The sequence below is a fragment of the Salminus brasiliensis genome, chromosome 6 (assembly GCF_030463535.1).
Source record: "Salminus brasiliensis chromosome 6, fSalBra1.hap2, whole genome shotgun sequence".
NCBI classification, from domain to species: domain Eukaryota; kingdom Metazoa; phylum Chordata; class Actinopteri; order Characiformes; family Bryconidae; genus Salminus; species Salminus brasiliensis.
Genome location: NC_132883.1, coordinates 35,238,809 through 35,253,329, shown reverse-complemented (window position 1 = coordinate 35,253,329; position 14,521 = coordinate 35,238,809). Strand labels below are relative to the sequence as shown.

At 40.7% G+C, this 14,521-nt stretch overlaps 2 protein-coding genes across 4 annotated transcripts in view; both read right to left on the bottom strand.

The window, feature by feature from the left end:
• Nucleotides 1-4,477, bottom strand: part of mib2 (MIB E3 ubiquitin protein ligase 2) — a 72,677-nt gene extending 68,200 nt beyond the window's left edge. Inside the window, exon 1 of one of the 2 annotated variants that reach the window (XM_072682199.1) lies at nt 4,268-4,477. Coding sequence is in view for 1 of the 2 variants with exons in the window: in XM_072682197.1 (XP_072538298.1) it covers nt 4,032-4,044 (13 nt within the window). In the remaining variant the exon portion in view is untranslated. Of the gene's footprint in view, nt 1-4,031 lie in introns of both variants that reach the window. The other variant, XM_072682197.1, reaches the window with a different exon arrangement.
• A 4,615-nt stretch (nt 4,478-9,092) lies between these two features.
• Nucleotides 9,093-13,397, bottom strand: ubiad1 (UbiA prenyltransferase domain containing 1). 2 transcript variants are annotated; one of them, XM_072681031.1, is made up of 3 exons: nt 13,168-13,397; nt 11,907-12,505; nt 9,093-10,410 (listed from the first exon to the last, which is right to left on the bottom strand). In XM_072681031.1, exons 2-3 carry the CDS (start codon nt 12,460-12,462, stop codon nt 9,923-9,925), a joined length of 1,044 nt encoding a protein of 347 aa, XP_072537132.1. In that variant the 5' UTR covers nt 12,463-12,505; nt 13,168-13,397; the 3' UTR covers nt 9,093-9,922. The 2 variants fall into 2 exon arrangements, with proteins under 2 accessions (XP_072537132.1, XP_072537131.1); XM_072681030.1 differs by having other exon boundaries at nt 11,907-13,397.
• Nucleotides 13,398-14,521: the final 1,124 nt, after the last annotated feature.

Genomic DNA, 14,521 nt, shown 5'->3' with positions numbered 1-14,521 from the left:
AAAAATCATATTGCCCAACTCTACCTACAACCTCATCCTCAAAAACAACGCCCGCTAAATTTCACCTGAACAATACAGAGGCATTTTGTAAGCGTGGTGGACTGATGTAGTATAAAGTCAACTATTCGGCCACAATCACCAAAAGGTATGTTGGGAGAACAAACGAGTGACAATTTGATTAAATAAATCCCTCTGCAACTTTTTAGGGACATAGGGGTGGGTCTATTGTGCTTCAGTGATGTCTGGAAGCCAGTGGAACAGTAAACAGTGCACTAGTAGATGAATGAATGAGTTCCAATGAATATCAGCAGGACAACCTCTACATCAAGAGGGTAGCTCCTACAATAGGGGCAACTGATGAAAGGATAACTTCAACAACAGGACACTGACCCAAACCTGAACATAATGAATCATGAACTACTTCAAGAAATGCAGGCTAAAGCTTTCAGGATGGCCCCAACACTCCCCTGACATTCCTAAAATCGTTTAAAATATGTGTAGATTTCTTCCATTTCTTTCATGCACCACATTTTACAAAACCCGTGTTTTTCTTCAAAGCTTCAGGCCTCCACTGCAATAGAGTAATCACATTATTGACTACATATATTTCTGTTTACAGCCTCTATTGAAAACAATAAACAAAACAAGCTATGCTATATAAAATATATATCTACATAAAACTGTAATAAGGGCAGATAAAGCAAAAGGTACTGACCACACTGACCCAGTAAGTCTACATTCTAATCAAATTCAGGGCAGTATTTCATTTATTTCCTGACCCTAAATTAAATCATGTTCCAGCCTAACTTTCACCAACAACAGGAACTGTCCTTTGTACATTCTAGACATTATTTATGCTCTCATTTAGCCAGCCTATGGTCTAGGATAGTTTTGCCTTATAAACAAACAGAAAATACCACCTCAGCAGGTTACTGGCATACACCTGCACGTATCCACCAAGCTCAGACAAATCTCTGCTGAGCAAATGATATGCTCACATGCTTAGTCACATGTATCATACAACTGGCAAGTCAATATTTTATCTGTTCTTAAGTTGTTTGCTGGTTGAATGAAGAAGCCAAGATGCTACGCTTTTCCTCAATAGGTTGACATTTCTTAACAGCATGTACATGACATACACGGTCACATGATGCAAAATGATAAGCATCTGATTTTTTTCTTGAAGCGTATGTGCTGGAAACTGTAAGAATGTGTAACTGCAAGGATCTGAGCAACTTTGACAAGGGCCGAAGCGGCAGCTCTTGTGGGCTGTTCCCAGAAGGAAATGGTCAGTACCGCCCAAAAATAAATAAATGGTCCAAGGAAGCACAACGAGCAACAGGGTCATGTGTGCCCAAGGCTCACTGATGCCTGTGGGGAGCGAAGGCTAGTCCATCTGGTTCAGTTCCAAAAGAGAAATACTGTAGAACAAATCACTGAAAAGTTAAAGCTGGCAGTGTTGTGTGGAGTCCATGCCTGAACAGGCCAGAGCTGTTTTGGGGGCACAGGGGAGCTACACAATATTAGGCAGGTGGTTTTTAATGCTATGGCTGATTGGTGCAAACGGAAAGTTTGCATCATATCTACACCTTTAGCTTCTAGCTCCTTCTTCTTACATTCTGCAGATTTTTATAATCAAGCAAGTCTTCCCTGCTGCTTCATGGTACTTAAACCTGCTGTGTGAAAGAGTTTATTATGCCTAAATCTTTAATTGCCTTGATTATTGCCAGATTTTTCCAACTGTAAAGTTACAGTAGCTTGCTGCTGTAATACCAAAACACTATATCACACATGTAGTCAGCCTAGTTAACTGTTAGATTAAAAAGTGTCACCAGTGTAGGCCTACTTCATGTAAATGAATTGTTATTAAACAGCTTCACAAGACGGTCAGCTTGTAAAATTCTGACATTTTCAGTTATGCAAACCGGCTATTGCCAAACGCACTCAACAAGCACACTTGCACTTGGATACACTGATACAGCCAAACATATTTAGAAGTCTTAACACATTTCTATTATATTAATACAGGGAGCTCCACATAAAGACACTGACAAACAATGCTCTCTTCACCTCCAAAATCCCTGTTTAACCTCCGATTCTACAGCACCTTCAGGGCCCAAGTCCTGGTGCTCTATCGTCTCAAAGCTACAACACTGAGTCATAAGCAGTCAACAGTCATTACGGGTTTTCTCATCATCATCAGACCCGTGCGGTCGACCTTTTAACTAATCAAATCAGAAAAATGAAGGCAATGTTGTTCACAAACCATAAACATCACAGCATATACCCAGATCCAACATGGTTTAAAGGGGAATTCTGCCAATTGTCAAAACGTCTGCATAATTAAGATTAAATTAAGTAAACAAAGCATTCAAAGCGAAGCAAAGAGATAAACTTACAGAGTCACTTAGGAGCCTAAGGGTAGAAGAGCTTCATAACAAAACAAAAGGTTACCGGTCAAATGCCACCTGAAAATAGAAGCTACTGCTATTCTGCCCTGGGATGGTTCTAAATCTATCCTGGAAGATGTGGCTCAGATGAAAATGTGACCTACCTGAGCAGAATCAACCCTTCTGAGCTAACACAGTGCTGTCCTACTAGAGGCAACAGAGTACAAACAAGTACATGATCTAATCATGACCACAGATTTTTACTAAGCTGTACTGTCAACTCAAATGCACTTTACTTTGAATAGATAATGTGCTGGACAAATCTATTGCCTAAAGTCAATATTTACAGATTCAGTCTTTGCATAGCTGGCATTTTTTTTATTAATGAGGGTGAAAATACAATATTTTAATTTGGACAAACATTCATATAGTTTGTACCTCATCACTTAAGACATTGACATTTAAGCCTATAAGATGCACATATGCAGACCAGGTCACCTTCTTCCAGTTCTGATGCTCACATGTCCACTGTAGGCGCTGTCGGCAGTGGTCAAGGGTCAGCATGGGCACTTTTCCAAAAGCAGAAAGCTGTGATGACACCTTTCCATCACTGCCAGCATTAACTTTTTCAGCAATGTGTACTACAGTAGCTCTTCTGGTTGACCAAACCATGGGGACAAGCCCTCACTCGTTCCTAATGCGCATAAATGAGCCTTGGCCACCCATGACCAACAGACTCAACGATTGTCCTTCCTTGAGCCACTTTTGGTAGGTGAACCACTGCATCCCAAGAACACCGCACAAGATCTGCTGTTTAAGAGATGCTCTGATCCAGTTTTCTAGTCATCACAATTTGGCTCTGGACAAAGCTGTTCGGATGCTCACGCCTGCCTGTTTTTCCTGCTTCAAACACATCAACTTCTGGTCACTTGCCACTCAATGTTACTCACTTTACCTGCCAGTGGTTTTAATGTTATGGCTGATTCATGCATACATTATATTACATGATGGCCTGTAACTGTCAAGCGATCCTGGCTCGATTCACATTTTAATTTCCATTCATTTTCACCACGATCAAATCATCTCAAATACTAGCACTACCCCCAGTGAGTGTGTCATTAAGAACAAAATCCAAAGCCCACCCATGTGGTTGTGTTTTACTCATCTGAAAGTGATCATGATAGTGAGGGTCAAGGATTTGCCAGAATGTGTTACATTACATGTCTAAATCTGTGACAGCAATCACATCATGACTGCTCCACCAACGTGCTGGGCTGACCAACTGTCAGCCACCGTCCTTTTAATGCTAACTCATCAAATGCTCTTCTTTCACAGAGGAAACTCTCAAGATCTTTTATCAAATAATGTCCAAAAAATGAGGTACATGCTAGATAAAACCGGCGAAGGTCTGCGCCAGCAGTTAGTAGCTAAGATATCCCACCCACTGTTTGACACTGGAATCAGCAGGGCTAAGACATCGCCCAAGACATGACCAGCTTCACTGCGCTGCACAGAATACGGTCATGGGAAAGAATAAAAAAAACAACACGCGCGCGCACACACACACACACACACACACACACACACATATATATATATATATATATATATATGTAGCTATAGAAGTAATTACAAGCTTACCTGTCGACAGCATTAATGCTTCCACGAAAACTTCGCCGGCCCGACGCTTAATTCGCTTAAACGCTATGCTTTAGCCCAAAGCCAGCGACGAGCATGACTGAATAAGCGAGCGGCTGGACAGGCATGTGTCATTAGTCTTTATCTACAGGCTGAGGAGGGTTATAGCACGGCTCGTCGTCCTCGCTGTTGAAGCGAAGGCGCAGATAGCTAGCTAGCATTTGTGAGGCTTCACTAACCTTCCGCTGAGGTCCTCGCTTTGTTTCGTTTTACATTACTCCCATGAAAAAACCACACCGAAACGACACTCCTGTTAGCGGCCAGGGGAGTGTTCGAGAGCCGAGAGTCGGCCAAACACGGCACAGCAGACGTGCTAGTTATGCTAACAGCAACAACACGGCGAAGAGTGTGGATTTGGGTTGTGACACTCCCACGCTGAACGTCGTCACTTTTATTTTTTATTTATTTCTCCCCGTCTTTTCGCCCCAGGCGCAGCGTAGTTAAGGGGAGGCTCAAAACGAAGAGTCATTCGTGTTTTCAGTTAGTGCTACGTTTTCCCCAGGTAAGACCCGCTGGCTGTCGAGCGGCGGATTTTGCCGAGCTTGTGAGACAGCTGACAGTGTGGAACGTTAGCGACGTTCGGCTCGTGAACGACTCGTTGCTTTAGAACAGGTTCCAACCGATTCGCAGGCGACACTGAGTCGATTCGAGCCCGCCCCAGCGTTTACGACCGTGTTATAGGTTGAAGACGTCAAGCATGGAAATCTCACGGAATGCAACCAATTCAATCAGAACATTACTAGCAATCCGTTGTAATTCACTTAGTTACAATTTCTTGTAGACTGCGTGTGTCTAGTTTACTCTTTCTCTTATATGCTTGTGTTTGTGAGTAGTAGAAGAAGTAATAGTAGTAGTAGTAGTCTGACTCAATTTGTGAGTAAGAAGTAGTGACAGCAAGTAGTGTTTAGAGGAGACGATGAGAATTATACGACTTGACAACAAAAATGAACTATTGAATCGGAAGTTCGGTTCATTGAAACTCACAGTTCAAAGAGCTGCTTCGTTCAATTGAATCGAACTCCCCATCACTAGTGTTCCATCGCTTCCTATGCAACGCGCATGCGCGGAACCCTTGCATTATCCTCAATGGTCCCAGCATTGGTTTTTGTCCTTTTTTAAAAACACAGCGGCGCACTGATTTAGGAATTTACCTTTTCCCTGATGTTCCTATATGGAACCGTATCTGTGCGTTTGCACACAAACACAAGGTGGGGCTGGTCTTGGAAATCATTTTGGCAGGATAAGAGATTAAGTGAGTGCATTAATGCTATGACAGCGTGGGGAAAATACTATTCGTGGTTCGGCAGCGCCCTCTTCTGTCCTATCACAGTAACACGCCAAACAACTGAATGTAATTGTCATTGTCAACAAATCATCATTGTTTTTGGTTCACCAATGACTTGCTTATTTAAAAAGCGTACTGATTCTCCAAATCTGACAGCACCAGTAAAATAAAAAAATTAAATAAACATGTTTAGAACTACTACATTTAAGCTTTAACGTGAAACAGTAACAATAACTCTTCTAGGGGAAATGTCAAGCCAAATCCCTGCATCTTCAGCTATAATCTATAAATCCAAGGGCTAAATAATTTGGGTTAAATACAGAGGCGAATTATTTTCTAATCCAGTGACAGACGGTTGATTTGGGGGCGATAAGGGATGTTTATATATGAGTAGGAATGCTCTGTGAATTTATAAATTTTATTTAAATTATATATAAAAAGGATGTAACAATTATGCATTGTATTGTATTGTATTGTTGTTTATGATAGGGACACTAAAACGTCTAGATTTAATTGCAAAATTTGTACTTTTATAATATTGAAATAAATATAAACCTTTTATTTATATATTTTACAACCTATAAGGCACATTATCAGCCACACTGTGCTGTAGCAAAATTGACAGAATTCATAGAATTAAGTTGTAAAGTGTTGCATTATATGAATTTATTAACTTCAAACGTTTTATATTTTCTACTCTTAATGGGTCAGTTTCACAATGGCCATGTTGTCCTTTTAGTGAAGAATCTCCCATTAGAATGTTGTGTAGTCCAGGACTTGACCTAATCCTGGACTGGGAAAAGAACCCCATGTGTCACTGGTGGTTCTTGAAATTTTAGGTTAAGCATGATCTTTTTGAGGAAGTTGAGGATGTTTCTTTTTTTAGTGTTCACACAAAAAGGAGAGGTTAGGATTAAATCTAGTCCAGGGCTACACAGTGGAACATGTAGTCAGAGTTAGGCTTAATTTTAGTATGGGAAGTGGGCCCTATAAGTCTGCCAATATCCTATCAGACATTGATTACCTCCATTGATTGACTTATTTCCTATTACAGTCAGTGATGTCTTTAATGGTTGATCAAACTTAGACTTGGATTGGGTATCCATCTATTCACTGATGATTTAAGGGAAGTTGTTCATTTTTAAAAAACCCTGGAGGTGATGGTGAATGTTATCATGTTGCGATCTCTGAAAATAGAGAGATGAATTAAGGGACAGGGTGTAGAGTCAATACATACTGAGTTCTTGGGTACAATGTTTGACAAAAAACTTTGAACTTTTGAAGACAAGATTGAAGCCAATGTTGAATGATCCCCTCCATGTCCTCCTCTTTGTCTTAGAATTGTTCCTCAACAACTTAGACACCATTTTCACTTCCCTGTTGGTCTGTCCGACCTAGGATGTCTATTGTGGCAGAGGTCATCATGTTGATGAACTGTCTGACACTATTAATATCACCACTATCAACTTTCTGTTGTATTTGCTTTGGTAATTTTTATCATTAATGTTTAAAACAGTCTGGCCAGAGGAGGATGGGTCCCCCTTGTGAGTCTTGGTTCCTCCCAAGGTTTCTTCCTCCAGCTCTGAGGGAGTTTTTCCTTGCCACTGTCGCCGTTGGCTTGCTCACGGGGGTCTTTGACGCTTCATGTTATTCCTTCTTTCTTCTCTGTCTCTGTTCTTTATTAAGTACTAATTATGTAAAGCTGCTTTGTGACGACAACAGTTGTAAAAAGCACTATACAAATAAATTTGATTTGACTTGACAACTATTCTTGATGGCTTATGTGGACGTTATGTGTATTTATTACTATTTATTTATTTAATCCTGTATTTTACCAGCATAATCTAATACTATCACCATTCTTAGACTGCCCAATGTCCAAATATTGTTTATTAGGCTAAAAGGATATCTATTCAGACACCATCCCCCTGAGAAAGCACTTATTGGTGAAGACACACTGGGCTAGATTCATAAAAAAAGGACTACTGCTGTTTTACTGCTGTCGTGATATCTGGCACTATCATGCTTCGCCCTTATTTGCATGAGCTGATAGCAATTCATACCATTACACTACATGAAAAAGTTTGATTGCAAATCTCAAAGTAAGGATCTTTCCTATGCTTTCAAACATGTTTGGACATACAAGCAAGTCTAAATGCCAGTAAACTCCTGATTCCTCAGCTGATTAATCAATATATTTAAAATGATGATTTTCATCAAGGCAAACATCACAGCTGCAGTTGAATCAAACAACTTTCTTGAGAGGAATTTCAGAATATATTACTCCCAAATTTAATATTGAATATTTTATAAAGCCCCAACTTGGCTCCCAATAAACTTGGTTTATCTGCTCCAGAGCATCCTATCTATACCATTAGCTGCATTTTTCTACAGGGACTAGACAAGCTGTGTCTGTGTGCATTTGCACATTTGTATCAGCAACTTAAAGTAGTGAAATGCATTGATTAAAAGGGGTGTCCACAAACATTTAGACATTCTAACCCTTGTGCCTTAGCAGAGCTGAAATTTATCAGACCAGGCTACGCTTCTCAAGCCTTCAACTCTCCAGTTTTGGTGAACCGGTGTTGAGCTACTGCAGCCTCAGCTTTCTGTTCTTGGCTGACGTAGTCTTCTGCTGTTGTAGCTCAACCGCCTCAATGTAGGATGTGTTCTGCAGATGCTTTTCTGCTCACCACAGTTGTACAGAGTGGGTATATGAGTTAGCGTAGCCTTTCTGTCAGCTCAAACCAGTCCGTCCATTTTCTGCTAACCTCGGTCATCAGCCAGCATTTCTGCTTGATTTTATGCATTGCACTGATAGCACAAGTTTGGCTGATTGGACAACTGCATGAGTAAGTAGCAGTACAGCTAATGAAGTGAGCAGTGTATATAGATTGAGGAGATAGCACCTCCCTCTACAGTTGATACTTCAGATCGGTGTTTTTGGGACTGAGGCCGATCGTCTGTCTGTACGGTTGGTCAATTAGGGCTGGGAGCTACATTAATGTTAAAAGTCTTTACTCTGCTACCTCTACGAGACACATTCCCTATTTCCCTATTGCATACCACACGCAAACACTAAGGGATATACTAATCATAATGCAGGCTCGGCAGGTTAGCGCACCAAATATTAACATTGTAACACATTTCATACAAAAAAATATATATATGCCATGTCAGCGTGCATCACTGCAAGTTCTCCTGACACCATCGCAGCTACACTTGCACCATTATCTGCCATTGCTTTCTAATAATCGTTGAATTCCTATGTCTGCTTTTATTAGAATCCATGGCTGAGATTTTTAAAAATAATTATGAGTTCTTTAACTGGTCACATAGACCATGTGAGCAGTTGAGAACTGTATGAGCAGAGTTTCATGCAGAGAAACTGAACACAGGCTAGTGAACAGCTTTCTGTAGAGCATCCATCACAGAAACGTCTAAATAGCCATTTTGGCAAATTTGCCATAATCTAGGTCTATGATGACATTAAGGAAACTGGTAGTAATTCTGCAGTTGCCTGATCATGGTATGTCACCATATGATTTAAAAACTATGATGCACTAAACCGGACATTGCAACGTTTTACCAATCTGTATATTTTTAAACAAGCAATTTGTGAACTTGTAAATGCCGGTCCTTCTGCTATAAAGCAAAGCAGACATAGGACCTCATCAGTTTACTACTGGAGAAAAGATCCCACAAACTTCGTGAGCCACTCAAGTTTGTAATATAATTTATTTTTTTATAAGATCTGATAATTCTTAAATTTTATCAAACACAGCTCTGTATAGGAGACCTTACTAAACCGCATTATTCTGCAACAGCTCTCCTCTTAAAAGGAGGATTCGATTGGGCTTTAGGCTGTCAAGCTGCCGCGCACACACTAACTGTTTCAACATGTGTGAAGGGCCTGGTAAAGCCAACATATAGACATACTCGAAAATGAAGCGATAAAATTCCTTCACGCTTGCTCAAAACACACAGTACATCTGGCCTGTGTTACTTAACATTTGGTCCTACGCAGCGCACGACTCTGGGTGTAACTGAGTGGACTTGGACAACAGCTTGACAACTCTGGCAATGTAAGTGTTTAAGCTTGGCTATGGAATATGCTATATGACATACAGATGGAAATCTGTGCTTGCTCAACAGAAGAATACTCCAGAGGCTCAAGAAATCAATAAGTAAAATGTTTAAATTCGCTAGTTACAAAATTGTCACACATCCAAGGTACGAACGGAAGATTTTCTTCAGAAAAATGTGATATTTATCAATAATTTCATTGTAGCTTAGCAACCACGTTAATATCAACACCTTGCACACACTGAAAGGTTCGTTATGCAGAATACTGACGCCACCAGGTCGCTTCTGTTCTGACTCGCACGCAAAGTGTCTGTTAGCTCTGAAGCATAAATTATGCAATAAGTTAAAATCTCTGTACTTCAGAAGAAAAAATGTTCTATAAATACAAACAAGAAGTACTTAATCCTAGTACTAAAAGTAACAAAACAAAACAAATGATCAAAAATCAAAAGAATAGGGTCCTTCACAAAAGTGGCAAGCTACCCTGTGGTGCTAAAATAATCCCAAAGACGTAGAAGAGTCCCATCAGCAGATTCAGTTTGGCAGTCTTCTGAGGGATCTTGGAGTAGCACTGGCTGCGGAACTGCCTCTCCAGTGGGAAGGCCATCGGCAGTGTGAGCAGCGGCAGTGCCATGCTTATAGTGTAGCGTGTAGCTAATATGCAGAACAGCACGTAGGGGACGAAGAGCAGCAGGTTGTAAATGACGTACGACAGTGTAGGACCCACTAGGATGGCGAGGGTGACGATGCCCGCCTGTTTGTCCGAGTCCATGTCACGAGTGTTGTTGCTGTGCAGGATGGCTTCGGTGTTGAGTGCCAGCGGCACGGCGTAGACCAGCGGCAGCACGGACAGGTAACCGACCTGAACAGCGTGGGCAAACATGACTGCCAAAGGGCCAAAGGTGATGAGAATGACCACGTCCCCCAGAGCAACGTACTTTAGGCCAATACCTGTGCAGAAAACACAAAAACAAGCAGGAATTAAGACACATATTTACACTGATTAAAACACGAGATCAGGCCAAAATCAGCAAGGTATTTTGTTTATTAAAAAAATAAATAAATAAAAAATAAAATAACATCCTGCACATACTTATGCAGAGTGTTTCCTCTTATGGAGCAGTATTCTGTTTTGTATATCATGATAACCTACTTTTAGATGTTTACTGAAGAGCTTAAATTAAAAATAGCCTTTTTTAATGCTTAGTTAATAGCACAATTGCAGCTTAAATGGCAATAATGGGTAAAATGGAAAAAAGACGCAGAAGTTCCATAGTAGCTCAAAATGTTCCAAAACATTTGATGCAGAGCTGTAAGTTCACTCTCACACTCAAAAAAAAAATACTGAAATAACACCCATGATGTGAAATGTGAGTAGCAGGGGTGTTTCTAGACCACTTGTTGTACTGGGGCACACAGTTTTGAGGGGTACCATTATATCCCTCTGCTTGCCAAATAATATTACCAAAACAATAATAATAATAATAACAAAAATCATATGTTAACATGAACTAGTTAGTAACACTACAAGTCATTATTAGATTTATATTAGTAATATTGCCGTCACACACATGCACAAAATATTTCCTTTGCAACATAAAACACATGAAATTGTGATTATCTTTGCATTATCAGCTCATGTTAGATATCTTAATTAAAAATGAATGCTGCTATATTGGCTACGTCACAACACTCATTTGTATTATCAATGCCCTATTAGCTAGCATAAATAAAGCTTATGCTAAAGTAACAGAGGCCTTTGCTAGTTTAAGGCTTTATGGTTTGGTGGTCCAATATGTACTTTAGTAGATTATACAGTTATATAAGTGTCTATAACTAAAACATATAGCAATGAGCCATCAATATCTTGTCTGTTGCATGACTGACTTTCGTTTACATATTACAAATGTCCATTACTCCGCTCAGAAAATGAAGTAAACTATCTTGGACTGAAAGAGTTAGCGGCTCAAGCTTTTGGAAAGACGATGGGGCATTATGGGAAATGTAGTGCCCTGGAGTTGTGTTAAGCAACCCAGGACAAAATTGACTTCTTATTGCCATGATTTTAATGGGGCACATCAGTATCTTACTAGGGAAACTGGGTCTAATGAGGCACCTGATGTGCAGTATCAAGTAGAGATGCACTGATAAAGGAATCCGATTTTTTTCAGTTAACAGTTCTTCATATTCACAAAAATCCCCAAGCTCAAAAATGACTAATGAAACTTTTTACATTAACTGAAACTTGAGAAGGTTTCTTCATTCTCCTGTACAAGGTTTTTGCAGCACAGCATGCCTAGTGCGAAGCCACTGGGTTGAGTATTGTGTAACAAAACAAGTCTTGTGCAATTTAAGAGAAATAAGAGTATTAGCAAATGACTTCAAGCCTCAACGTTGAGGTCAAGCTGCTTTTTGCACATTTAGTGTGTTTTTAGACACACACTCACCTCCAGTGTACAAAAAGGAGCTCGACAGCCCACCAAAATAGATGAGAGCCAGATGCTCGAGTCTCAGTGTGGAGAGAAAATACAACAGGGTGGCGCAGAGGCATCCCACAGAGTACAACAACGCGCCGAACATCACCACGTCCTGCGGCTCCAAGATCTGATCCACCAGAGTCCTGTCATCGCTCTTCTTGTGGTCGATCCCCTTGGAGAAATCGTAATAAGTGTTTACCAGGTTCCCCGCACCGTGGACCACCAGTACCGCCACGGCACAGACCAGCAGTATGATAAGGTCCACGGAGCCCTCGAGCTTGTACGCCAGAGCACTTCCCAAAGCCACGGGCGTGAGGGAAGCGCTGAAGCTCCATGGCCGCAGGGCCAAGACGTAGGCCGCACATTTGTCCTGCAAGTGCAAGGCCATCTTGGACACTCTGGAAACCTTGCTGTTGTGGTTTCTCTCCACGGACGTCCCTCCTGGAGCTTTTGCTCCATTCAATCCGTTAGACCCTGCCAGCACGTACGTCTCAGCACTCATCTTCTTCTGGCCCGCCGCCATCATCACCTTTGTGTGGGGTTGTGCAGAAGTACCAAGAAAGATGTACCTGGGAGAGAGGGGGGTCATGAATATGAGAACAGGTGGTTTGCATATGCTAGATTCACACTGGTCTGGGCTGGGCTCTTGGGTAAATTACTATGCAGAATCTTAGCTAGCTAGCTAACTATCTTGACTTCACTACAGAACCATAGATCAACTGATTAGTAGTAGAGCTACTCATCACTTTAACCACTATTTATTTACCAGCTCACTGTTCACTACAGCAGACCTTGCACATCAGTAGCTAACTTTTAAATCTAGCTACACATCGTTAGATGATCGTTAGTGCTAGCTTCGGGCAAGGCATGGTCAACAGGGCAGATCATTTACATGCTCAAGCCCTTCAGATTCATACATAGCTGTGGGTCAAGCGAGAAAACAGCCTCTGAAGTGTCGGATTAGTTAGCTAGCTAGTGCTACTGAACCTGAAGTGAAGAAGCAAACGCATTTTCAAACATAAACACAAAACTCTGCCTCTGCTATTCATCAAGACGGACTCGGAGAGGTTTTATTAGTATTACTAGCTAGCTAACTTGACCGGGGGGTGGAATAGGTAACGCTACTAGAAGCTAGCTGGCTAATGACAGGCTGCTAAACAGCTAGCGGGAGATTAGAGGAGATTACGAGGCGAGCTGAAGTTCAGAGCGATACCAAAACCACCGATCCAACCTGCTCTTGTCCAACTGTGGGAGACTGCAGAGCTGGTGCTACGTTATACACTGCGGACACATCCTTTCGAGACCTCAGTCTTTCCGAGCTTAGCGTGAAACTGTCAAGTCCTGAAGCGAGGAGCCGACGGAGCACAGAGCGACGTGTCAGTTATAAGGGCATTTAGCTTAGCCGCTCTGCTAACAAGCTATAGCTAAGGGAGCTGCAGGCGGACGCCATTTCAGTCCAACCCCTCAGACGGTGCGACGGTTTTTACGGAACTAAAGGAAACAAACCACCTCCTCACAATGTGCTATACGTCGTCTTATGATTATTTACAAAAAAATTCAATTATTTTTGTACAAAAATACAAAGTAAAAAGAATGAACAAAAATAGACCGTTGAAAACGGTGGCGTATGTTGGAAGTCTGTGATCTGAGACTCGGAACTGAACTGGACTGAGATTCAGGGACGACAAATAAATGAACACAACTGGATGGCCGAGCCTTAAATCAATGAAGTGCACTACACGCGTAACGAGCACTTTCTTCTGCACTCAATAGAGCACTGTGTGTCCACTTCTGAGACATTTGGGATTGAACCCGTCAACAATTTAGCTAGCTAAAGCAGTCAAATGAGATTTCCTACACTGCACGTGGTCTGACAGAGAAGTTGCAAGACATTATCTGAGAGCCATGGCATCTCTTTTCCACTAGATCCAGAAGTTTGCCTATTTGGTCATTTTACAAATTCTAACCGTAAAAAGGGGTTTGTGCTATAAGGTTCACTGAAATCCTTTAAATAGCAGCTTAAATTTGTGTTGGTCATACCTGGAAATTCCTTTCCAAATGTGGATTCCTGAAATAGTGTGATGCCAGACCATATTTCTGTTAATTATATATATTATACTGTATGTCATATTTTGTAAGTCATTCAATTATATATATTTTTTGTACATTTTTTCTCTTGTTTTGTTTACTTTCATATTTCCCTTTTTCTCCTTTTTATTGTTGTGTGATTTATGTTTTATGCTTAAAAAGCAAACTAAATAAAATATAATTAAAAAGTACCTCTAGTATCAAGGTGTAAAAATAACATGTAGCTAGACTTAAGCTAGTTATTAAGACTGTAAAGTGCCATTCAGTCCACTTTCTGCTTTACATTATGACTATGTCAGATGTTGGTATGTTTCATGATGATGACAAGCTCTTGTTATGTATTTATTTATTTGGGTTAAACAATGTTTCTGATTTACTTTTGGACTGTATCATCATCATTACAGCCATAATCTGTAACAGGCTAGTTTCAGAACTGTTCACAGATACACACACTTATGCTGCAAACAAGACAGATGGTAATATCTAAGTAATATCCA